Source organism: Gymnoscopelus braueri (genome assembly GCF_963280865.1).
Source record: "Gymnoscopelus braueri genome assembly, chromosome: 3".
Classification (NCBI taxonomy): domain Eukaryota; kingdom Metazoa; phylum Chordata; class Actinopteri; order Myctophiformes; family Myctophidae; genus Gymnoscopelus; species Gymnoscopelus braueri.
The window spans coordinates 16,683,311-16,709,519 of record NC_137612.1 but is presented as its reverse complement, the minus strand read 5'-3'; the positions used below and the strand labels follow the sequence as shown (position 1 = coordinate 16,709,519).

At 42.8% G+C, this 26,209-nt stretch overlaps 2 protein-coding genes across 2 annotated transcripts; one reads left to right on the top strand and one right to left on the bottom strand.

Annotated features, from left to right (window-relative positions):
* Positions 1 to 1,142: 1,142 nt before the first annotated feature.
* Positions 1,143 to 6,411, top strand: LOC308080425 (uncharacterized protein). Its single transcript, XM_080422289.1, has 3 exons — positions 1,143 to 1,264; positions 3,566 to 4,774; positions 5,618 to 6,411. The coding sequence occupies exons 2-3, from the start codon at positions 3,692 to 3,694 to the stop codon at positions 5,783 to 5,785; spliced, it is 1,251 nt and encodes a 416-aa protein (XP_080278415.1). The 5' UTR covers positions 1,143 to 1,264; positions 3,566 to 3,691; the 3' UTR covers positions 5,786 to 6,411.
* Positions 6,412 to 7,628: 1,217 nt separating this feature from the next.
* LOC308080418 (bone morphogenetic protein 7-like) lies at positions 7,629 to 22,171 on the bottom strand. Its single transcript, XM_080422279.1, has 7 exons — positions 21,537 to 22,171; positions 13,221 to 13,410; positions 10,724 to 10,872; positions 9,858 to 10,064; positions 9,665 to 9,738; positions 9,453 to 9,563; positions 7,629 to 8,692 (listed from the first exon to the last, which is right to left on the bottom strand). The coding sequence occupies exons 1-7, from the start codon at positions 21,961 to 21,963 to the stop codon at positions 8,543 to 8,545; spliced, it is 1,308 nt and encodes a 435-aa protein (XP_080278405.1). The 5' UTR covers positions 21,964 to 22,171; the 3' UTR covers positions 7,629 to 8,542.
* Between the last annotated feature and the right edge of the window lie 4,038 nt (positions 22,172 to 26,209).

The window sequence follows — 26,209 nt, the reverse complement described above, 5'->3', positions numbered from 1 at the left end:
CATCTTATGTGAGATTATTTAAACAGTACTGCATACAATATCACAGTTGTGGAGAACAGACAAAGTACTGTTCTCTGTATAAGTCAGTGGTTCTCAAACTTTTTCATGTCAAGTACACCAAAATTAATATGTAAATTGTTTTGGCCACGAATCCCCATCTGAAAGTATTTTTTTGCCAGGGACCACCATAGAAGATTTGAGTTCATAAAATGTTTCAAGAATATTCCAAATGTTTCACACAATTTCAGGATGTTTTGAAAATAGCGGATCTACAAGCTCACAACGCGTTGCATTGCGAAGCGTTGTATGTGTTGTTAGCAACCTGACAGCCAATGTATAGAGTTAAAGTGGTTAAACTGATTTTGATGCTATATTGACTAATTTTGCTGGGGACCCCTTGAAAGCTCCTTAAGAACCCCTGGGGGCCCCTGGACCCCACTTTGAGAACCACCGTAAGTAACAACATAGAGTCATAAAAGAGACTCAGCAACAACCAAGGCCTGTACTGAAGGACTGTTGTGTTGTGATCGTCAGGCTTGTCCTCTATTATATGCACCTGGATAGGTGTGTGTGTGTGTGTGTGTGTGTGTGTGTGTGTGTGTGTGTGTGTGTGTGTGTGTGTGTGTGTGTGTGTGTGTGTGCGTGTGCGTGTGCGTGTGCGTGTGCGTGTGCGTGTGCGTGCCTATGTGTGTGTGTAACACGCACACACGTAATCAAGCAAGTGTGGCCATACTGGTGCATAGCATTCCCGCCCTCACTACAGTACATGCAGGCAAAGAGCCATAGTGTCATACGCCTACTATCAGCTGAGGAGTCGCACAGCAGAGCATCATGTCTAATTATACACCCAGCAAAAGAGAGGGAGAGAGAGCCAGGGAGATAGAGAGAGGAAGAGGAGGGTGATTACAAGTGGAAAAGAGGATGTAACTCTGCTGATGGTGATAAGAGCTAACATATAGGAGTGAAGAGGATGAGCTGTGACAGATTGAAAGACAGTGAGAAAGAGGAGAGAAACTGAAAATGAAATCAGTTTGAGACAGTTTAAGAGGACTGGGTGAGCAGAGAGGGGGTGTAAAATATAAAAGCAAGTAGGAGGGAGCAGAGAGAGAGAGGAGAGGGGAGGAGAGGAGAGGAGAGTGAATGTGACTGACTAGACAGTCTATTGAGCTTGGATGCTTCCATTGACTCTGCTATGTTGTGTCATGTCCTGCTGAGGAACCCTGCATCATCTACCAGCCCTGGGGAGGACATACAGGCTAGACAGGTGGGTAGGACTACCACACATTCTTAGCCACTATTTCACGAATAGCGAAAATAGCCGATCATTGGGAGCTTGCCTTGTAGACTTGGCAATTATTGCTATTTTTGAATGGATGGATGTATGGATGACAGGGTTTGGGTGAGTGGGCTGGCGGTGGATGTACAGACAAGGATCATGCAAGTCCAGAATGGTGGAAATTCCAGTTTGTTAGTCTTTGTTCATCTACCATGCAGTTCAGTGCTCAGCATTCAAACATTTTCTCTGTTTCCAGGAAAAGTGTAATGTCCATGATTGTGTTTTGTTTAGTGAATGTCTAATGATTAGAATGCATTATATGTAACAGTCTGTGTAGGAAGAACGCAATGTGATAATAGTGCAACACCTTTACTCTACCAAAATGTAAAAAAGAAAGAAAGAAAAAGACACAAAATATTATTCATACAAGAACAATTTGCAAGTCTGCAAGACTGTATTTGACGTTAACTTTTGTGTTTTCACATAAAAGTGCTATATATAGAATTAGTAGTGCGCCGTGAGTGCTGTGGCTGTGGGTTCGTATATATGCAAAAAAGAAAAAAAGAAACTTGACCTCAGTGAATATTGTAATTGCATTTTATTGTACTATATCATGATGAGACCAAAAACACTTAGCAGTGTTGTGTGTATGCCTCATTTCCATAGATTAGAGGCATGTCATGATCACCACATAAGGTCATTCAGCATCAATACTTGAAACGAGCTCTGTGTTCCTATTATTAATCTGTCTATCAACATATTCTCTTGTCTGCCTGTGTTTGCCTGTAATCATCTCTGTGTGTCATGTCCCAGTAATCACAGAGTTCTGTCTGTCTCCTTGTGCATGCGCGCAAATACACAGACACACACACAGTTATAAAAATAGTTGTATTATGTACCTATTCAAATGTCTCCACAGTCATTATTTAAACCAACTGGTTGAGGCTGCGGGGCCGGGAAGGTAACAGCAGTAGCTTTTATGGCCATTCAATGCAAAGATAATCTCCAGCACTGACATTATGTCATCACCGTGCCAGTGCACTCAGCACTGCCATTGAACGAAGCTCTTTCACCTCCCCAGACAGTCATTTCTCAGATATGTGCTTGGCAGGATCACACCCACCTCTTTCTCTGTTTGTGTGTGTGTGTGTGTGTGTGTGTGTGTATGTGTGTGTGTGTGTGTGTGTGTGTGTGTGTGTGTGTGTGTGTGTGTGTGTGTGTGTGTGTGTGTGTGTGTGTGTGTGTGTGTGTGTGTGTGTGTGTGTGTGTGTGTGTGTGTGTGTGTGTGTGTGTGTGTGTGTGTGTGTGTGTGTGTGTGTGTGTGTGTGTGTGTGTGTGTGTGCGCATGTGCGTGTGTGTGTGTGTGTGTGCGTGTGTGTGTAAGAGAATATAATAGGCCTGCTGGTTTGCTGAGGGGTTTATAATCTGAGAGTTCGTGAGCCAAAATGTATTAGTCCATTCGTAGACTTTGAGCAAGTAATTAGTCAATCATTCAATTATCCGTCTGTCTGTCTGTCTGTCTGTCTGTCTGTCTGTCTGTCTGTCTGGATGTCTGTCTGTCTGGATGTCTGTCTGGATGTTAGCAGGATATCTCAAGTAGTTATCTACAGATTTGCACAAAACTTGGTGGAAAGGTTGGTCCTGGGCTAAGGAAGAACTGAACATTTCCTGGTGATTGGCATGACACATGCACATAACATAAAATAGCAGATAAAAAATGTACACGTATCATGATGAATGGCTGCTTCTGTGCTCTGTGAACGAGAAGTAGCGATCTCAGAAGTCACACTCACTGTACGGTGAAACAAGTCACAAAATCACACTCACACAGTGAGTGCCGTGCTACAGTATGTTAAATAGGCAAAGAAATTATAATTACGAATCGTAATTTGTTAGTTTTTTTGTATATCTTGACAGAATATGCTTTGTTTGCATTTGTTTGTGCTGTGTAATGTCTAGACACCTTTCTCCATGCAACAAGAGATAATCAGTCACTATACTATACTATAATCTTGTGGCTCACAGAGCACAGACACAACAGATAGAGATGATGGACAGTATTTGTACTCATATGAAGTCATATGAACACATGGCAGATACGAAGGGGAGAGAAAGGCTCTATATATATTCTTAAGATTATATAAACAGAGAGGGAGGGAGAGAGCTGAGAGAAATAGACTGAGAAAAGGCTTGTTTGGATACTCAGTCTGGGTAGAAACTAGAACAATGTTCCAAAGTTATGAAATACTATACATACTGTATAACCTTTTTCATTTTGTTACTTTTCAGACTGTGACAACCGATGAACCATAATGTTTGTCGAGAGAATGACGGGATCTGAGTCATGTGATAAAAACCCCACAAAGCTCCACAGTAGCAAATGAAGTGTCAGTGTGAGTGACAGATAGTGAACCAATGAGCATCCCAACTGACCTAATGCTGGACCCAGACAGGGACTGCCACCTGCCCACAAGCAGGGACCCAAAGCCGGAGCAGTCACCTGAGGCCACGTTCAAGGTACCATACCCTTGCAAGAGCCATAAAGCTTTGAAGGCCACGCACACTGGCCTCTTCCAGCCCATACCTAGACGAGTGCCGGCCCTCTACCAGCCCTGGCTCCAGACCCAAACGTCCAACTGGACCAAGCCTCAAACACTTTCTACCTTCAGAGAACACCGTGCCTGGGAAGAACAGAGAGAACGGAACCCCCTGTACTTTGGATGGGACAGTCCCCACCACCACAGTCCGTTCTCTGGGAACCGCAGGACCAATTATCCCCCTGGCATCCACCCGGACCATTTCCAACACCTGTTGAAGTTGAAGCCTGTCCCCCCAGAGACTGAGGGTGACTATGGGGCGGGTATAAGACACAGGTGGGAAGTACCAATGTTAAGGGAACAGTTGAGTTTGAACACAGAGAGACTGAGCATTGGGAGACACAGAGGACCGTATATGAAGAGGAGAGACAAGCAGGTCAACTATTCCCATACAGGCCCAATAAGCCGTGCTTCCTTCAACACGCACAGGCGATCTCATTTGTACACAGAGGACCGTGGGCGCCACGGTGAACTGATGTACAAACACTCGACCACAGGGGTTGCCGAGCATCCATTTTCCAGACGCAGTTCTCTACTGCGCTCCCCACCATCCTCAGGAGATTCCTTGAATGATGAATTCAACTCCACGGGAGTGCCAGAGGATGAAGCAGAACCTCCTGTTCTGCTCTCCCAGCACCCCCCTGCGCCTTCCTCCAACACCTCCTCCTCTCCTGTCACTGTTCCCTGGCTGCTCCCTCACTTTGCGGCAGGATCTCTGATTGAGCTGAGAGACGGGCGTCTGAGGAGGGTGGAGGACCTGAAGACGGAGGACTTCCTGCTCGGCTCGCTGGCCTGTCCGCAACTCCGTCTGAGTTGCTGCACAGTGCAGAACATCTCCCCTTCTGCCGCCTCCGCATCGTTCTCACACTTGCTGATTCTGCTTCATGACCAGCACTCCCAGGTGAAACAACGGATGAGAGAGAGAATAGTATGCATGTGCGCAGCTCATATCCATAGTACGTTATGTAAACCCTCCAGAAGACCTTTGCACATACAGTACCCCTCTGCTTTTATCATTGTACTAGTGAGTCACTCACTCACTCACTCACTCTCACACACACACACACACACACACACACACACTCTCCAAATGAATCGTCTGAGTAAGAGCCTGGTGACACACACACACACACACACACACACACACACACACACACACACACACACACACACACACACACACACACACACACACACACACAGCATTTAGTAAAGCATTACTTAATGAATTAAGTAATTATTACTTAAAGCAGCACTATGCAACTTTCCTCTTCTACCCCGGATTTGAACCTGGTTTCCTGCTTAAGTGCTGACATTTTTACCATTGAGCTAATAGAGCATGCCTGCTTGCTCAAGGGGATAAATTTAATCTTGACCATCAGGTAAAAATTTGTGTCAGATCCTGTATCTAGGTGAGACATGACCTTTGACACGATCTAAATGTCTCAATAGAAGAGCAGGGAGACAAAATACAACCACCCCAATTGTAAATAAATTATATTCTGTTAACATACCATACAGATTGGACAAAATTACATTTTATTCATAAAAAAAAGTTACATTGTGAGGCTTCAAGCATAACATAATAACTGTAATATTAAAGTAATATTTACTATTACTCTATACCATTACTACTAAATAACTACTCATAAAAGTTACATTATTGTCTTAATGTTTTACGCTCAACATTGATTATTGTTTTTGTGGCCCTAATCTACATTATCCTGCGTTTCCATTCATACAGGAATCGGTGGATGTGTACGCGGAGTACCCATTCTTCGTGCGCGGTCAAGGCTGGTCGTCCTGTCGTCCTCAGGGGACAACCCGGCTGTGTGGCCTGCAGTGCCGTCAGCTCAGTGTGGGGGACGTCTGCTTGGCTCTCACCCCTGTGCCACCAAATGGATTTCCTTAACCCCAGCCACTGTCACAAGGTGCCCCAAAGCCCCGACACCACACTCAAAGCACTAGACTGAGTGGTGATTCTAAGTGGGGTATGTATGGGGGGGATGATGGGGATCCAAATGAATCGTCTGAGGAAGAGCCTGGTGGCTCCAAACGTTACACAAGTAAACTTGCATTTGGGAGCAGCAATACTAGTGTGCATATTTTTTATTCTTAAATACTGTTACTGTTTTTGATCCAGCACCCAGCCGAGTAGGTCTGGGATGTGCGTGTCTTTTGGCTGTTTATCAGCTTCTCTCTCAAGGGGATCCAAATGGACCCATATGGGTCTGTAACTCTGAGAGTTATGGAGATCCTTGAAGTTTGAGACCCACTGCACAAGAGGGAGTGTGTTGGGAATCTCTAAACTAAAGCCACAATGCCCTCATATACAGAACTTTTCAGCCAGCTCCACCCGACTCCATCTGCCCACTGGGGGGCAGAAAAGGGCGGTGGTCAACCCCTGAGCTGAAAACACCAGGTTACTGTTCCACAGACATGGACCAAGCAACATTATATTAAAGCTAGAGCTGTTGTACTGTACTTCTACCTCGTAAAGCCTGTCTTTTTCTGTGCTTGATAGTCTGTTTCTTTCTCTGTTGCTGTTGTTTTCTCTTGTATTAAAGGAATTACATCTAGGAAACTGGCACTGGCACTGGCTCTCAGGAGAAACTTTTGTATCATTTACATAATGCACAGCCATTGATGTACGTTTTTGTCAGGCAATATCAACTATTAGAGACTCAGTATGTTTGGTAAAAAGGGGAGAAACGTGGATCTTTAAACAGAAAGATAAAAGATTACCCACGACCTGCATTGATAATATGTCATGATTTAATCATATCTATCTTCTCTCCAGCTTCGTGTGAGAGTATTTATTATTATATATATCTCTTTAATGAAGGGGTTCAGGCGTCTGGGAGCCATAACAAAAACTTGCCCACCACAGTAGAGACCGGGGCAGCGGTGCCGGGCAAAGGATCATCTGCTTGTCGATAGCTTGTTGCTTGATGGTTGTTAAGGGAACTTGTTCAGCAGGGAAGGGATCTGGGGGAGATAGCATTAACCCCCACGTGCATTATGCTCTCCCGATGAAACTCCACACAATCAGCTGAAAAGAAGCGGCTGGCAACTCGGTAACGACAGGGGTACGTAGGGAATTGGCATCGACAACTACATTGGGGATAAAAAGGGGGGAACTGAAAGGGGAGAAAATAGTTTCTTTCCAAAAAAGATGTATCTGGAAATACACATATATATGTATATGTTTATATATATATTGTATAAGCAATATCCACTAACTGCAATAAAGTCTTAGTCTAAGTCATAGTCAACATGATTTTAAACTTAGTTTTCAAAGCTAGAGGGAACTGTAAATGATTATTTAAGGGTAACATTTGTAGGATGTACTATCAGACCTCTTCTACCTCTGTTTAAGACAGCCTGTCACTGAATGTCGGTTTGAATGTCCCTATATGCCCCTATGTGCTGTATAAAGTAGCAGAATGCTGCTTTGCCTTTTATAGTGTCTATAAATATCTTTTCTACTGTTGTAGGATACAAAGTGTGGCAGCGCCCGCTTGTGAAATTCAGACAACCATGGGACACATTTGAGTTGGTTGATAAATAAAGGCATTTAAACTTGGTATCATGCACATGATTTACTTCTTAGTGCGTAGAAGAAAAACATTTTTACACACAGTAAAATATTAACAGTATCATTTTCAACAGTATCAGTTTCATTATTATTATTCATTTATTGTGACGCTCATATTTGTTTTTGACACACACAAAACATATGTCCTTTGCCTACCTGCAGGTTTGGTCTGATTTCTGACATCAAGAATGAGCTCGCAGGTGCACAACCTGCCACCTGCTGTGGACAGAATTACTGATATATAACACAGGCCTCTCACAGCTATATAGTATGTCTGTAACACCTCAAGGAAACTAGACCCAACAACCACTCCTATCACTGCCACACATTCTAGACGGTCATACCCCATCGATATCCAAGGCAGCCAGATGTCTTATAACAGATGTGATGTTCCTGGGCTTCTCAGGGTAACAGTGAAGTTGATAGGAGAATAGAGAACAAGTTGTTTTTTCTTGTTGGGTCCTGAGTTGATCCAACTGCGCAGTGAAAGGTTCAAGTGTTTCAACAGGAAGATGAATGTATAAAGTTATATGTGCCATGAAATCCATTGTCAAATGCACACTTCCACCCGGACCCATATGTTACTCAAAGTGCTGGATGCACATGCAAATTCAAGCTAAAATATTTTTGTCAATTGAACAGGCATATTACACATTTGTGGCAAGGAGAAGGTTGATATTGTCTTCTCACTGTACAATTCTAGTGTCGAAGGCATGCTTTCTTGCACTGGGGGTTGTCCTGTGCCCAGTTGATCTCTATGTCCAATGTATAAGGAGACTTGACATTATAGAATAGCTTGTGATAGTAGTAAATACTGTACTTTATGAACAGTATACAGTGCATAGTTTATCCATAGCTCACAAGATTCCTGAAAGTCCATGTACCCTTTATGTAGTTCGGCGTCAACCACATACTTGGCAATAAAGTAATCCTGATTCCTGTTTCACAGTTCACTACCTTAAAGCTGGTGCTGTGGCAACAGCTTTTTCTAGACAAGGCAGGAAGTCCTCTTCTCTCAGGTTTCCCCACTTCTAGTCTCTCAACCCCAACGCATTGGAGACAAAATGTCAATCAGTGGCAACCGCAGGCTCTCACTACCATGTTGCGGTATTTCTTGAGAATCACATTGGAGCTGTCATCAAAGTAGAGCACTGAGATTCCGTGGAGCTGGGTAGGGGCGCAGCATGGCTTAGGCACCGTCTCTGGGTTGATGAAGTGCACCTGTGGGGCAGGAGAAGGTCATGGCATAGATAAATGCAACCATATTCAGACTGTAACTTATTCCATACCATAATACAGTTAGGTTACGATTATCACACAATCGCCTAATGGCAATTATTTGAGATAATCAATCGTCATAATCGTTTCCATGTTGACATTTTCTAAATATACATTTATTTTCCGAAAGTATAGTTATTAAATATGTCATAATTTATTTGTATATTAAAGTTATTTGTCATATCTGCCCTGTGAATTTTTTGTTTTCGAAGGCTAAAAGCCAAACAGAAATGCATTTTTTTTTTGTTCTAAAGTTCAATGCCAAAAACACAGTTAAACCGTTAATCGCAATTCATCTTCTAGTAAAATGTCATGATAGCCCTAAATACAGTGCTACTGTTGTCTTTCGTTAGGCCAAGCAGAAGTTACTTCCTCCATGGTTTTCCACTGCAAAATTTCAATGGAGGTTTTGCTTTGTGTTTTGAATACTTTAAGAAATATTAAGCTCAGCAGCAAACTAAGGCTCATAATATTCACGTTTTGTTCAAGATAATCTACACAAATCAACCCTTTTTGTTTAGTTTTTTACCACATACGCAATTCATATAAGTTAAAACAAAAAGCATAAAAATCTGAAAATCAGCATCAAGATTCACAGTTGAGACATAAACGGGTGTAATTTATGTCATAGAACAAAAGAAAAAACGATATTAAAAATACATTGGATATCTGACCAGGGAACAAATCAGAGACATTCACTTACTAGAGTCTGTACAATAGCATGATTGGTGGCGTTCATGTAGGAGTTGAGAGGGAAGGCACACTCTCCTTCGCAGTAGTAAGCAGCATATCCCTCTGGTGCTATGATCCAGTCCTGACAGAAGGAAGAGCATAACAGCACATCATGGACTGTTTCTCATTTAAATTAAATGAAACTATGACTCTATAAATGTAATTATATTGAATTCTATATACCTGCCATCCCAAATCTCTGAAACTGACATAGAGCTCATGCTTTTTACACCCCTGTTTGGAGTTGCTGAGGTTATCTGGAATTGAAAAACATGCAAACATGACTGTAATGCAAATGGATCTCCGTAAGGGCACGTGAAATAAATTCACTTGAAATTAATTAATTAAAATAAAAAATAAAATGGTATTAGCCTACCTGTTGCAGCCTCAACTGCCTTCAGTACGTCTTGAGCAGTCTTCTGAGTTCTGGAGCGGTTGGAGTGTCGGCCCTTGTGGCCATGGGCTGAGCGAACGCTGCGAAAGCGCACCTCGGTGGCTTTGAAAAAGGCAACCATGAAGGGCTGCTTGTCCTGGGGCCCACCGCCACCCCCCAGCCCTACTAGCCTGGGGTTCACACTTTGGCCTGCAGGGGGAGACATGAGACAAGAGAGGGTGGAACAAGAGTTTCTGTCAACCAACCCTTAGAAATGACAATGAATGCATCCTCAGGGTTTGTCACGGTTCTATTCATCCTAATGGGACCACCATAACCACAATCATAACGAAAGCTCTGTTACAAACCCCTTTAAAGAATTGCTCAATATGTGAAATTCATTGTGACCACAGGATGTGAGGGGTATTAAGCCATTAAGACCTGAGGCCGATTCTACGAATGTCTTCTAAATCTTAACGGTTTTCTGAAAAACACATGTTGCTATATCAGTGGTGCTCAAAGGACCCCAAAAATGATATGCATTTGGCCGCGGACCCCCATCTCAAAATATTTTGTTCCAGGGACCCCCAGAAGCAAAGATTTGCACACATTTTCACGCAACATTTTTTGCAGATCTACAAGCTCATAGCGCGGCACAAAGTGATGCGCTATGTGCTTGTATATCTGCTATTTTTGAATAGCCGAAGTATAAAATAATGGTTAAAGTGGTTCAAATCTAAAATGACACAGATGCTTTCCCGGTTTTAATGGGTTGAACCACTGTTGTGGTCAAACACTGTGGCCATTGGACTTTCTGCATTTGGTTATAACAACTGGCCCGTGTCGATTGGTCCATGACAGTGACTCACCCTCGTTGTTCTCCAGCACGAGGCGCAGGCCCAGGTTCTGGTCGGGGTTGACCAGCCAGTGGTTACTGGTGGCAGTCAGGTCAAAAACCAGCCAGTCCTCCTCAGTGGCCCAAACGGTCCGCTGGTCCAACAGGAACAGTGCCACTTCACTGGGGAGGGACAGGTAAGAGAACTAAATCAAACTCTACATCAGTGGTTGTCAAACTGTTGCCTGTAATCAACAAACTATACTAAACAAACTGGTCAAACATTGGCCAAATCGTCAAATAATATAAGAAAGAGGCAAAAGTTCTGAAAATAGCTGATCTACAAGCGTTGCGAGGCGTTGTGAGCTTGTAGATCGGCTATTTTCACAATATTTATCTGTGGAACCGAGTCAAACTACATGTAATGCCTCAACTCCTACAATTCCAAGTGCTTGTCAGGGTGGGGGGGGTCCCCAGTTCAAATATGATTATTTTAGGGGGTCGTGGACTGAAAAGGTTGAGAACCACTGCTCTACATGAGGTTGTTGGGACGTCTGGTCACCCTGCCCTTGATGTCAGTCAGTGCTGACATCAAGGGCAGGGTGACCAGACGTCCCGGTTTTCCCGGGATTGTCCCGATTTCCAGCTGTGCGTCCAGAGTCCCAAGATGTCCCGGTTTTAAACATTCACAACAAAATTGTCCTGATTTCCGCCACAATTAAAACAATAATAGTTGTTTTCAGCGGTTGCATAGACATTTAGCGCGTTCTGTTCATTTAGGCCTACATGCTCACTATTACCTAACCAATCAGAAAACATGAACAATGCATATTTTTTAATGTGTGCGCACCACTGAATTCAACTGGAAACGGTAATGCCTACGGTGCACATAGATGTGCACGTGCATTGGTCGTGGGTGGTATGGGTGTGCACTGCAGTGCGAGTGCATGAATGTGCACATTCATTTAAGGGTCCCGGTTTGTGGGTTTGAAAATATGGTCACCCTAATCAAGGGGGGGGTTTGGCTTTGCAACTCTGGATGATAAACTCGGTACAACTTCCTTTAGGGTTACCCTGCACTAACTGGAGACAAAGCAAGTTGATTCAGCAGAGAAGCATAATAATCCAGTCATCAACTGGTTCCGATGTGGTGAAAAATAAGCTCTGACAGTTGAGGAAACCCATACATCACAAGTACTTTATGTTCTTTATGTGTAGTTGAAAACAATTAGACCCTGGAGGCCAAGGGAAATCCCTAAGTAGAGATATGACGCCAATCTCAAACAGCAATACACTTATTAAAACCCCTCTTATCATCTCAGATGAAAATTCCAACACTGATAGGATTCCTAGACTGGTGGTATATGCTTTAGGGCAGCTCTCCCAGACAATGGCTTCATTTACAGATTGAGTTGCAGACCCTGGGGGTGGCGGATGGGGGTGGGGGGAGTGAGCTTTGTTCAGCCGTCTGCTCGTCTGCATGGAGGAGCATGTTTGTAAATGACAATGGCATTGCCCTTAACACCATCGTCACAGAAGGAACACATCCTCAACTGTTTCACCCCACCCCATCCCTGAATCTGCTTTCTAGAACAGACTCAAGCAAACTGTTGACAGCAGGAGGTAAGGAGAAAGACCAGATACTTGTATAATGCACTTTGGTATTCAGCAGATGCTAAATGTAAAAATGTACCATTAACTAGGATAACGAGTAGACATTAAACCTGGCATCTATCTAAATAATACGATTAGCAACCATCTACATAATATAATATATGTATAATACATAATATTACTAGAATCTATTGAAATAACTGTATCATTTGTCAATACAGGAGCGTTCCACTAGAGATGGTAGGTCGAGGTGGAGGTCTATGCAATGAGGAGGTGTTGCGGAATAAAATTACTCTTAAGTCTTTAAATGTGGTGTGCTAATCCTTGAAGTGGTTTGGAGCAACAGAGCAACAGACAGAGACATTGAGAGTGGCGGGCAGATTGACATTTAAAGAAGAATTACACAGATAGGCAGACAGATAGACAAGCACATATAATAGTATGTACGAGAAAGCCGTCATAAGCATCCAGAGTGTCATTAGTGGTTGGAGAGTTCCATGTGATACACGCAAGCCCCTGGGTGAATGTTTTCTGTTCCATTACAATTGACGGTGTAAAGGGTTACTGGAGACTGGGTGTCTGCCACTGACACTAATGTCTATGTAAACACCCTTTGCTGCTATAGAGCTGTGAGAAGCTGACCTGGAAATAACATCAGCAGAAGTAACCCTGTGTAGACAAACTCAGCTAAAGCATACAGGTCAGTGTATAAACAGCAGTCTAAGTAGCATTTTACATAGGTGTACACACATAGACAAGCTTATGTCAGCACACAGGGTGCCTATTTAAATCCTTTGGCTTATCCAGACCATTTCTTTCACTAACATAAGATCATCATGTATCAAAAACATATTTAATCCATGCATTTATCCACTAGGATATTTGACCACAGCCTGCATATAATCATCTGGCCTCACCTGTTCGAGGGCTCCTGCACGACCTGGTAGACAGCCACTCTGAACGTCTCGTTCTCATAGCGTTCCTGGATGTGGTGCTTGTAAATCCGGAACTCTGCAGCCGTAATGGCCTCTCCTTCTGGGATACGAGCTAAGTCAAAGCGGAACTCCCTTCGATGCTGTTGATGTATGAGGTCAGGATCCTGATCAACTAAGAGACATGAAAGAGAGAGAGAGGTGGAGTAGTGGGAAGAGTGTGATATGAACCCAAGATGAAGGATTAGTTGATTTCAGAGGGTTTTATTCTTATAACAGATATATAAAAAATATATGTTCAGGTATATGCATTTTTGTCAATAAAAACGTCAATCAATCACTCAATCAGTTCTAATAGAGATGGAGGTGAGATGCTCTTCGTTGGTTTGAGGCTTTGGTTTATTTTGTCAAAACAAGAATCCAGCCAAAACGTTTGTGATTCATAAATGGTTCATTGCCTTCTGAGTGGACACACACACTGAAAAATAATACTACTGCTCCTGATTGATAGGGAGGATATCAGTACAGTATATGTGCGCCAACATTGAGGCTGCTTATCAGATGGCCTGCTGCTGGTCAGTGGTTTATAATGTGCTGAATGAATGAAACAGTTCACTGATCCACGTTGCTCTGCCCACATCTCGGAAGCACCCTGTCGAAAATAGGAAACTCCAGCTTCCAGCACACACGCACGCACGCACGCACGCACGCACGCACGCACGCACGCACGCACGCACGCACGCACGCACGCACGCACGCACGCACGCACGCACGCACGCACGCACACACACACACACACACACACACACACAAAGGGTAGAGAGCCTCACTAATGCATGACTTAACTACCACGGGTATATATGGTCATCAATTCCACAACCCCACGCCCCCTGAGATCATTTAGCTATCTGTCCACTCATTTCACTGTCTCCTCCCGTCTGGTGATTATAATAAAATCACCAACTGTGGCCTTTCGGATTTCCACGCTGCCTGAAGCAACTCTCAAACTTTCCAGAAGAATGGTGGTCAGGCAGACCCCATGATGGTTTCCTGGAGCTTTCCAGTATTGTGTTTTGACAGCGTTGCCCAAAGTGTTTGTCCTTGGAAACAGCCGAGGAGGTCTCCGCAAACGGTGTGCGGAGCGGAGCAGCGATTAGCCACCTTAAACACATCCTGCCCACTGGCACAGACCATGACATCAGCATGACATCACCCCGCCTTCTCAATGTTGGCCCACTATTGTTTTAGTTAGTGGCTCATTGAGCACAGACACTCACACACACACACACACACACACACACACACACACACACACACACACACACACACACACACACACACACACACACACACACACACACACACACACACACAGATTTATGCACAGGCACACATGTGCATATCGTTGCTGTCGGGCAAAAACCTTGTATCTCCATATTTCAACTTTTTGAGTTTTGGGGGAAATTATAGGCCCTACTTTGTCATACAAACATGTCACAGAAAAGCGAAAATAGCTGATCTACAAGCTCACAACGTGTCACATCGCGACACGTTGTGAACTTCTAGGTCGGTAAGTGTGTCTGTTTTATAAATATCGTACCAAGAAAAGTATTAGCAAAAGTATTGTGACAAAATTATACACTGGATCCATTGGAACACGGGTTATTTTTTCAATTTCCTGAAAAGTAACGGTTTTACATACAAGGTTTTAGTCCCGACACTACAGCGACGACATACAGCACACAAATCAATTTAACACGGCAATCCCACAACTTTCTCACACTTAATTTATGCTTTGACAAAAGGTATGGATTATAAGTTGAAAATATATCATTTTTGTCCAAGTATACATTTGCTTGGAGAAACAAAAGAGTACACACATTCTTCCAAATTCTCTCCTAACCGCACACAAACACACAGCCCACTCATCGTAAAGAAGAGTGCATTCTGAACCCTGCAAGTCATTTGTTTAACCGCAATTAAATGCTGGAAGTGAACGGGGGGCGTTTTATGAAAGAAATAATTGCTTGTAAGGACTTGGTGTGTTTACGTTAGGGACCATTAGCTCCAGAGATCAGACCTCAGATATGCAAACTTCCCTCAGGGAGGCATTTCAACACTTCAGAGTACTCCTGAGCACTGCTGGGACACACATCGTGATCCACGGCACTATCATTAACCTACTGTACGTTTACAATCAGAGTCAATGTGGGTGTTTTTTTTGTCATCTACATTTTCTTATTTAAAAAAACAAAAACGACTATTCTGTCTATTTAACCCATTAAGACCTGAGGCCGATTCTACGAATGCCTTCTAAATCAGTAGTTCTCACTCTTTCAAGATTTTTTAAAAATGTTCAAAAATGGCAGATGTACAAGCTCGCAGTGCGCCACGAAGTGACGCGCTGTGAGCTTGTATATCTGCTATTTTTTAATAGCCAACGCAAAAATCTAAAATGACACAGATGCTTTCCCGGTTTTAATGGGATGAAGTTACACTCCGTAGGTTTTATATCAATTGTGTGTCTCTCTCCCAAAGGAAAGAGGAAATTGCAACAATGTTCGAACTACAATAAAGATGGAAGGCCATAGTGTCCAACCCAAAGTGTGCCATCTGCTTCAAATAACTTTACTGACATTGTCAATGGAAGGCTAGACTTCCTCCAACCACTGCTGATGTGCTAGTTGTATTATGTATTAACACACTCGATCATACAGATTGGTTCTATTCATTAAAATAAGTAAGCAAGACAGTAGTTTTAAAGATTTAAAAGTTTTAAACATTCAGCTGTTTTTTCCTTTTTTCCACTTTTTTGTAAAACATGCTGAAACTAGTTGTTTCACGTCAGTTGGTGGGGATTTTCCAGTGCCTCTCAACACACAAAACACATCGGGAAGTCATATTTTCACACATCCTCACAATAGAATGATAGGATTCTGGTTAAAATTTGACTCTCCCCGTCTCTCCAGCTTTTTAGTAAACAGAAAATACATTTTCGGTTCAGGATACCATTTGGAAGTGATGAACCAAAAATGTGAGCAGACAAAATTGGAACTGTCTGGAACACTATAAAATTTAAGCGGATGCGTGTACTCTTTCCTGATTGGATGAAATACGCACGCCACCTAAAAAAATATTTTCTCTTTACTAAAGAGCTGGAGAGATGGGGAGACTCCTGTTACTGAACAACAAACACTCTACACAGCAATGATTACTATCTGAATACAGAGCTTCTAATTTAAGAGAAAAAGTCATAGAGCCAGTAACTGGGTGACAGTATTTCATAAGAGGCTTTAACAGGGAAAAGAAAGACATCTTTTCACATGGGGATGTAAAAATAATTGGAAGGATAATGAGATTTTCTGGAGGAAGTAAAAAAAAAAAAACCTTAATGTGATCTCCTTATGCTGCCTACAGATCAGCTTTGTAGGAAGAAAACGGTGAGATTTCAACCTGTTTCTTCTCAGAATGACAATACTAGCCCTGTTCCTGAGTGTCCACACTGCAAAATCCAATTTCAAAGTATCAGTTTAACTCTTACACCACCTTACAGGTCCATTCTTTAAACTCAGAGTTAAATTGACACTGAGGATTTTGCAATGCAGCTTGAACTTCAGACTCAAGTAGGCTCAATATGCACAGTGAACGCAAACCTTCCATAAACAATAACCACTGAAGAGATACATTATCCAATGAAAAGCAACGAGAGATAGGAAGGTACTGAGCCTGAAGCCTGATTTAGGCTCAATATAGTACAAAACTAAAAAGTAAGAAAATAGCAGAACGCTCTATTGGTGTGTTCCCGAAGGCAAGACCTTGTGCTGTATAACTACAGCAGGTCCAAACAGAGTTTAGCTCACTTGCCGGACAGCCACAGAACAAAGATTGATAGATCTGTAAAGTCAGTGTATGTTTTAAAGTCAGAAATGGACAACAAAAAAAGTGTCACTTTAACTCTGAGATCGTAAAAGGACCCGGATTACAGACTAAATTGAGCCTGTGGGTTTTACATTATGGGGACTACATTCACTCTATGAATTTATTATCAAAAGTTTAAAGCTACATAATGTGGGATAGTCCAAGTCACATAATAATAGTTGGTAATTTATTCATTTATATATTATGCATCATTTTTGTCACACTGCACTTATTCACCAAGCCATGAATTAGGCGTGAGAAGAACATATCACAATGGGAATAGAACTTATGGTTTGAGATTCAGACATACTGGGTGCGTTCGGATATATAGCACTGATACAAACTAATGTGTGAGTGCGCTCCCGGTGCTCATTTCCGAACGCACCCAATGTCAGCATAATGTGGGTGTGTACATGTGTGTGTAGACTTTATACCTCCAAGCAACCAATGACTGATGAAAAACTCCCAAGAAACTCCATTTGCAAAAAAATAAAAATAAAAGACTACATGACGGGAACCATGCATGACATAAAACGCCAATTGTCCCTTTAATGCTTAAGTGAATGTGAAATGAGGAAAGCTAGGAAAGCAAGTCTAATGAAAAATTACTATCACTTCTAATGCATACAAATGTAGGCTATATATACATATATATATATATATATATATATATATATATATATATATATATATATATATATATATATATATATATATATATATATATATATATATATATATATATATATATATATATATATATATATATATATGTGTATATATATATATATATATATATATATATATATATATATATATATATATATATATATATATATATATATATATATATATATATATATATATATATATATATACACATATATACTGTGTGTGTGTGTGTGTGTGTGTGTGTGTGTGTGTGTGTGTGTGTGTGTGTGTGTGTGTGTGTGTGTGTGTGTGTGTGTGTGTGCGTGCGCGCGTGTGTGTGTGTGTGTGCGTGCGAGCGTGCGTGTGTGTGCGGGCACTGGGGTTGAAAGAAGTTGAGCAGTGCTCTCCCTCACAGTGGAAGCTGTGGTCTATGAAGAGGAAATACCATTATCCATTTTGGTCTTGAAGCCCTCACTCTGGAGACCACCAAGTTAGACTGACTCCAACACGATGGTGAGAGACCCCCACTTGACGGGGGAACAATATCCTCTCAGGGTGTCTCCCTTCATAACCTCCCCCCCCCCCTTTCCATATTGAACCTTTCAGACGCAGAACCACATAAGCCTATTAAGGATTTTCACAAGTGACTATTCCAAACCTCAACCTTAAAAGTTTAAGTTAAAATGCTGTCTATTTAAAGTTGTTACTTTTATGTATACGTATATATAATAATAACTACAAAAGATTTGGATTTATACCACACTCATTATGGTATTACTTTTTTCCTTAAATGGTCTATCGTGTTTTTTAATTTTAATTATGGTCTTCAATTGCACTCCCATAAACACACACAGAGAGTAAGGTGAAAGGTCAAATTGAGACACATCTCTGGGATGAACAGCCTTCATATTGAAAATGACCTGTAACCTTCCTCCAAGCCTGAAGGCAGGAGGAGGAGGAGGCCGGTACGGAAGAGAGGAGGGTTGCTTTTGGATAAAACCCCACATCCGGATCAGAGCTGCAGGCACCAGGCCGTCTACTGTTTCACCATAGTGATATCAGAGCCACAGCAACATCTCCAAAGGAAACAAAAGCAGGATTTGCCCTTTTTAAATGCAGAAGACCCCTGAATCCCACCTATGAGTATGACGCTTTGATTCACACCCTCCATAACACACACACACATACATGTGCACGCACGCACGCGCGCACACACACACACATGCGCCCGCTCTCGCGCGCACACACACACACACACACACACACACACACACACACACACACACACACACACACACACACACACACACACGCACACACACACACACACAGGGATTCATTCAGCAATTAAATGTGTTTGGATGTTTGTCTGAGAGTCCCAATCTTAGTCAAAACTTGTCATCCACTCCCTAGGGGTTCAAAAATGTCCATCCAAATCCTAGCCATGCGAAACAAAGCCATACTAAAGCCTCTCTCCCAGGGCTTTGAAGGGATTCTGGGGAAATCGGATATAGGCATGTTGTCATAACATTTATAACTCGGAATGCAGGACAGCTCGATTTCAAGGAAAAGAGAAAGTGACCTGAAAGCCTCTTGTGTCTGAAAGCTCCAACATCACAGAGACACAAACACTTCATCTGATGCACTTTGTTAGCATTAGTGCTGTAGACCCCGGCAACAAACAAGGAGACACTAAAAACGTTGACACTGAAACTTAATACAGGTAGCCTAACTCACTACATAGTTAAATCCTCAGTGTTAATTGACAATTTTTTACAATCGATGGCAAGACAAGAATTAAATTAAAACTGAGGAATGTATTAGTGTTATTAGCCCTGTTTAGCACTGGGATGAGGTCCTGCTGCGTAAAGCTCCAGCGGAGGGCAGGACTGGCAAGAAATGCCCAATTATTACCTTTTTTCTGAACATGTTTCAGTAGTCCAGCAATCCTACAGATGTCTGTAGTTTTTCCCGGAAAACTTTTTTTATAGACAGGTTGAAACAAACTTTTAAACTGATGTTTCCCCAGCATGCTGCAAATTGTACAAAATAATAATAAAAACCTCATGCTGGGAAAAAAACACTTGGGAATTTCTCAGAATTGTCAAGTTTGAATGAGCCTCCTTTCATAAACTGACTGATCCGCTGGATGTCATGTTTTGGCCTGATCTGCACTAAATACTTTATATTGTAATGTCCATTTGGACAGGCATGGGGGCCGCTGTCATTTACATTCCAGCCCTGATTTGTGTTCTCATTCTGACCCTGTGCAAACATAATTGACAAAAAGCAACAACATTCACCATCCTATCATAGCCTTTCCTCCCATTTTCATACACACACACACACACACACACACACACACACACACACACACACATACACAACGGCAAAACAATGTCACCACATGCACCCCACAGACACAATGATGGAGGGTTGGTCCCTGACCACCCCTTAGTAGCAAATGTTATGTTTACTGCCAGTAAACATATTAAGAAGTTGTATGGTTCAGAACCTAACTTGTAATGAGCATTTATCTTCATTTTATGGTCTAAATAAATTGCACATTTTAATCGAATAATCTGGAAATCAGTCGGCAGATTTTTTTTTCTATTATTTTACATATTTTATATTGCAGTCACTTTAAAGCATTGGTTCTCAAAGTGGGGTCCGGGGACCCCCAGGGGTAGGCCTACTTGAGGGGGGTCCAGGGGGTACCCAGCAAAATGTGTTAATATAGCATCACAATAATTATGACCTTTTATACTTTGGCTATTCAAAAATAGCAGATATACAAGCTCATAGCGCGGCACCAAGTGCCACGCTATGAGCTTGTAGATCTGCTATTTTTGAAAAATCGTGAACATTTGTGCAAACCTTTGAAAATACATATTTATAAGCTCAAATCTTTGCTTCTGGGGGTCCCTGGAACAAAATATTTGAGATGGGGGTCCGCAGCCAGATACATATCATTTTGGGGGTCCTTGACATGAAAAAGTTTGAGAACCACTGCTTTAGAGTTGCCTGAGTTCCCTGCAGGTTGGGTCCAGAGGGAGGGGAATAGGCTGCCTCACCTTGTCTGACCTCTTTGCAGCATAGAGGATGTTGTGTGTCACTTAATATTCTCATCTCTTGCTAAACACACTTTTTTGTTTAAGTTTAAGGGGAGTCCTAATGCATTTTGCATGACTAATTTGTGCACCTTCTGTCTGATATGAAAATATTAACAAAAATGTTTGTAATTATCATAAACATTTGGTCTTACACAAGCCACACAGTAGGTTATAGTGTTTGAACCATCAAGCATTCGAGTGATTTAGGCTAGGACATTGGTTCTCAAAGTGGGATCTGGGGACCCCCAGGGGTCCTTGGGGAGTTTCCAGGGGGTCCCCGGCGAAATTAGTTAATATAGCCTCACAATCATTTTAACCACTTTAACTTTCATTTTAACCACTTAAACTTTTATTTTATACTTTGGCTATTCAAAAATAGCAGATCTACAAGCTCATTGCATGTCACGCTATTTTTGAAAAATCCTGAAAATTTGCACAAATCTTTCTATATATATTTTTTAAAGCAAACATTTTTAACTCAAATCTTTGCTTCTGAGGGTCCCTGGCAAAAACATATTTTCTGATGGGCCAGAAATACATCATAATTTTGGGGGTCCTTAATTGGCACGAAAAAGTTTGAGAAACCACTGATTTAGGAAATAACTGGAGAGAGACATACCGAGATTGACGAAGCTCATCACCATATCTGCGTCCTGGAGGAAGCGGCTATCCTGGGGGGTGAGGGCCGCCACCATCGGTGCTGGCGCCTGGGTCGTAGTAATGAGAGGCTTGTAATAAGAATATCCCAGCGGCTCTCCGTGCGTGTTGATCGTGTTGTACAGGTCCAACATGAACATGGGCGCCGCGTTGTTCTTGGTGTGATGGTCGTGCGTCGGCCTGGGCCGGTGCGGCAGCCCCAGGATGGACAGGATCTCCCGCTGCATCTCCCGGCGCTCCTGGCTCCGCAGCCGCCGCTGGATGAAGCTGGACTGGACCTCGTTGTCCAGAGAGACGTTGGAGGAGAAGGAGAGCTCGGCCACTGTGCAGTGACACCATGTTAAAACGCAGAGCACCACCGCCGACGACGCGCACGCACTGGTCACCATGTTTTTTGTTGCGACTTTACGCGCGGTTGTTTTATTGATTGCCTAAACCTGTAGCCTACAACAGAAACTCCTTCTTTCTTTTTTTACTAGGCTACTACCTCCAAACAACTTCCAAACAAGTCAAAAGGACAAATGACGGGAGGAGGAAATAGAAAAGAGGAAGATGCTAGAACTCTTTTCGTTATTCTGGGAAACAGGGCGACCCCAATTCCCCTCTTGCGTAGAGTAGTACTGCTGTGCGCGCGCTCGTGTCTTAGGAAAGTTGTGAATGTATTTTATTGAGGTGCTGCTGACTGTGCCAGGGGAGGGAGGGGCGGGGGGGGGGGGGGGGATTAGGATGGGATAGCCCATGCAGTGGTTCCCAAACTTTTTAGCTCAAGACCCAAAAGAGAAATTAGACGTTTGCCCAGTAATCAAACTGGTGAAATAGTAGATCTACAAGCTTACAAGGCGAAGCTTCACACTGCCGTGAGCTTGTAGATCTGCTATTTTCACTACTTCTTAAATGTTTTTTTTTTTTTTTTTATGGAAATGTTTAGATTTTTATTTATGAAATACTTTTGAAAAACGTTGGAAATGTTTTTGATTGATGAAAAGTTGTATTTTTTTTTGTTTAAACTTTTTAAAATCTTTTGAAATAATTTATTTTTTTAAATGTAGGAAACGGAAAAATTGGTGCGCAACCCAAAGATGGGTCCCGACCCACTGTTTGTGAAACAGTGGGACAGCCCATATCAGTGGTTGAGTGAGTCGGAAGGAGAGAGGGGTGACTCAGTCGATGAAAGTAGGGTGAGAGTGGATCAATGTCCCCGTAATGACGTTTTCTCCTCTATCTTGGTAATGAGATAGGTGGGGTGGTCTTTCCCTGCGATAACACTTCGAACCATAAGTATCCTATCAGAGCTGTCTTTGTTTGGAAGATGACTGTGCAGAGTCCAAAGCAATGATGCAAGTGGGCTCTAATGGATAATGTAGGGGTTGGCTGATCACTATTCAGGCATATAGATAGGCCCATTTATTTTATCTCCCAGTATTGGTTCTTTTTCACACACACACGTGCACGAACACACACACACACACACACACACACACACACACACACACACACACACACACACACACACACACACACACACACACACACACACACACACACACACACACACACACACACACACACACACACACACACACACACACACACACACACACACACGCACACACACACACACACACACACACCGATACAGGTCCTAACAATGTACAACAGGCTATAACTTGCAACCTACAGGCAAAAGCAGAAGTCCATGAGGCTATAGGATTTTTAACTAAACCGTGTGTGTGTGTGTGTGTGTGTGTGTGTGTGTGTGTGTGTGTGTGTGTGTGTGTGTGTGTGTGAGAGACAGAGAGAGAGAGATAGAGAGAGAGAGAGAGAGAGAGAGAGAGAGACAGACATGTGCCTAGTGGGACAAGATGCAAGCAAGCCTTCCGTCTATCTCCCACTGTGCCTGTGTCTCGCTTCCTATTGTGGGTGCCAGGTTTCCCACCCTGTGCCCTCCTCTGCTGTGACCACCCCAGGGAATTCCTCTGCCCTCACTCCCCAGCTCAAAGGTCAAAGGAGTCCAACATACTCATTTACTGACAGGCTCTCGTTTTCTGGATAGAAATGGAGATCTGTATCATTGTTTGTCAGTGTACCTTCTGAAAAGTTCAGTTCACTCAGACAATATTATAAGAGCACTGCAGTGCTCTTATAATATTGTTTCAGTGAACTGGTCTTTCTCAGCTCTGCAGGACATGGTCCAGTTTGAAGACCCTGTTGTATGTGAATATTGTGACTGCTTGTGTGTGTAACATGCTGCCAAATGTGTCTGCATTATGCGCAAACCTGGAATGTTTTCATGTGATCTCCTGAACCAGGATAGGCATGTGATGTGATGTGTTTACATATCACACATGCTCACATGAAGGACTCCGGCTCTTCCTTTGTGGTCAATCAATAGGTAATGAGGGATAATCCCCTAATCCCTCGTTCAAGACAGACACCTTGGAACACGAACAATGGACTTGGGCCCACCCTTGTTGTTAGTGAGGGGTTTAGGAATGATCAACAGCAGTGGTGGAGACACATGAAGGAACATGCCAATGTCTTGAATTAATTACACTAGGAGGAAAGCACTCCACAGAAAGCATTTGAATGGAAATAGGGGGAAGGTTTAGGGGGTGGTAATAAGTGTGGGTGTGTACAGCCTCTACACAGTATAAACAATGTGTATATTTGTATGTATTTAATGCATACTGAATACAAATAGGAGATCTCTCTTTTTTTATTGTTATATAATCATGTTTCACCCATGGCATCTGAATTCACTATTAGATGTCAGAGCTCTACTAGAGAAACAACACAAGCTTCCAACAATGGTGATTGTCATTCTGTCTGTCTTTTCGAAACACTCTGGCACTCTACCCACTGATCTAAAACTAGAGACCAATGGCAATATTTTTAAGGACTCAAATTATGGCTAAAATCAAAACAACAGTGCGCACATGATGAATATATTATGACGGGTTTATTGTCTTGATCCTTACTTTGTGTTTTGCTTTGTGCGTGTGCGTGTGCGTGTGCGTGTGTGTGTGTGTGTGTGTGTGTGTGTGTGTGTGTGTGTGCGTGCGTGCGTGCGTGCGTGCGTGCGTGTGTGTGTGTGTGTGTGTGCGTGCGTGCGTGCTTGTGTGTGTGTGTTTGTGATTCTGCAGATAATCTCGCCAACTACATGTGTCCACAAGGCTATCTAGTGGAACTAGCCAATCGGGTACAAGTCCGTCCAATGTATGGGATCTACTACAAGTGAGAGAGAGTGTGCGTAATCCAACATCACTGTTTCACAATTTGTCAGAGAGACAGAGAGAGACTGTGGCACCTATGATGTGCGTGTATGCGTGCCCAAGACCACCGACAAGAGTGACCAACAGGCAGGGACAAATTTGCATTGGGATTCACACTGCCAACTCCTGGGCTCTGCAGTAGCTGTCATATAAGCCTTGCTGCTGGGGAAACTGTATTTCTCAAGTATTTCTTTACTGGTTGGCCAGCCATCCCTGCGCCTGGGTGCTCACTGCTCAGTCTCACTGGTGATGTGTCATTGCTGATAGCTGTGCCAGGGGTCCACTCCATGATGACAGACACCGCTCTCCGCCGCTCGGTACAACAGAGATGGGCCTATATCCGCATCTACTGCATCCAGGATGGAAAAGCCAAAACTCAATGGCTGGTCCGGCAGCGGAATGGTTGTTTACTTTGCGTTGGCATCGGAAGGATGGCCACTACAGGAGTTGGCGAGTCCAATTCAATTGTGATGTCCATGTCAAATGAAATTAACATATTGATGGGTTGATAACCATTAGGAACACATGCCCTTCCGGTTATGCAGTACCCATTGTATGCATTGTCAGAGTACAGTAACCATTACCATATAAATGGAGGCCAAACTAAGATGTCAGTACTATGATGCCATATTGATGACATTATCGATCTCCATATGGGCATAAAAGGACACAAGTGCACAGACGGACAGATACAGAGGTTGATGGATTTATAGATACCGTCACTAGTTCTGTTCTTGACAACGCATCACTTCACAACCCATCAATCAGCATGTTCAGGTTTCAGTACCCAGCAATGTCCAGCTTTATTGTCACATCAAGTTTACAAGTGTAAAATAGTGGGTGAAATTCTTTCTTGTGCAAGCTCCATCATTTCGTTTTCAGGAAAAGGGGGACAGGAAGAGGAAGAGCAAGGAGAAAACATAGGAAAGAATCAGGTCAAAAGCTAAATAAATCGATGTGCCGATTTGAGCTGACATCTGGCATGTCCAGTCCATATATGTGCAATTGGGCATATCTGCACACCTGCCACAGACAGACAAGACACCGGCCACCACTAAGTGCCCTTAGTGGTCTACAGTAGGTGTACTACTACTCACAGTGGGCTAGCATCGCTGTATTGCAGGTGGCAGACCCCCGTAGAGGGGGACAAGATACAGCAGCTCGTAAGTACCACGGATGGCACGGTGACGCAGTGGTAAGCATTGTTCCCTCACAGCAAGAAGGTCTTGGGTTTGATCCCCGGCTGAGGCGGCCTTTCTGTGTGGAGTTTGCATTTTCTCCCCGTGTTCGTGTTGAGTTTCCTCCCACACTAAAAAACATGCATGTTACATATTCGTGCCAATGCCCTTGACCAAAGCAATGG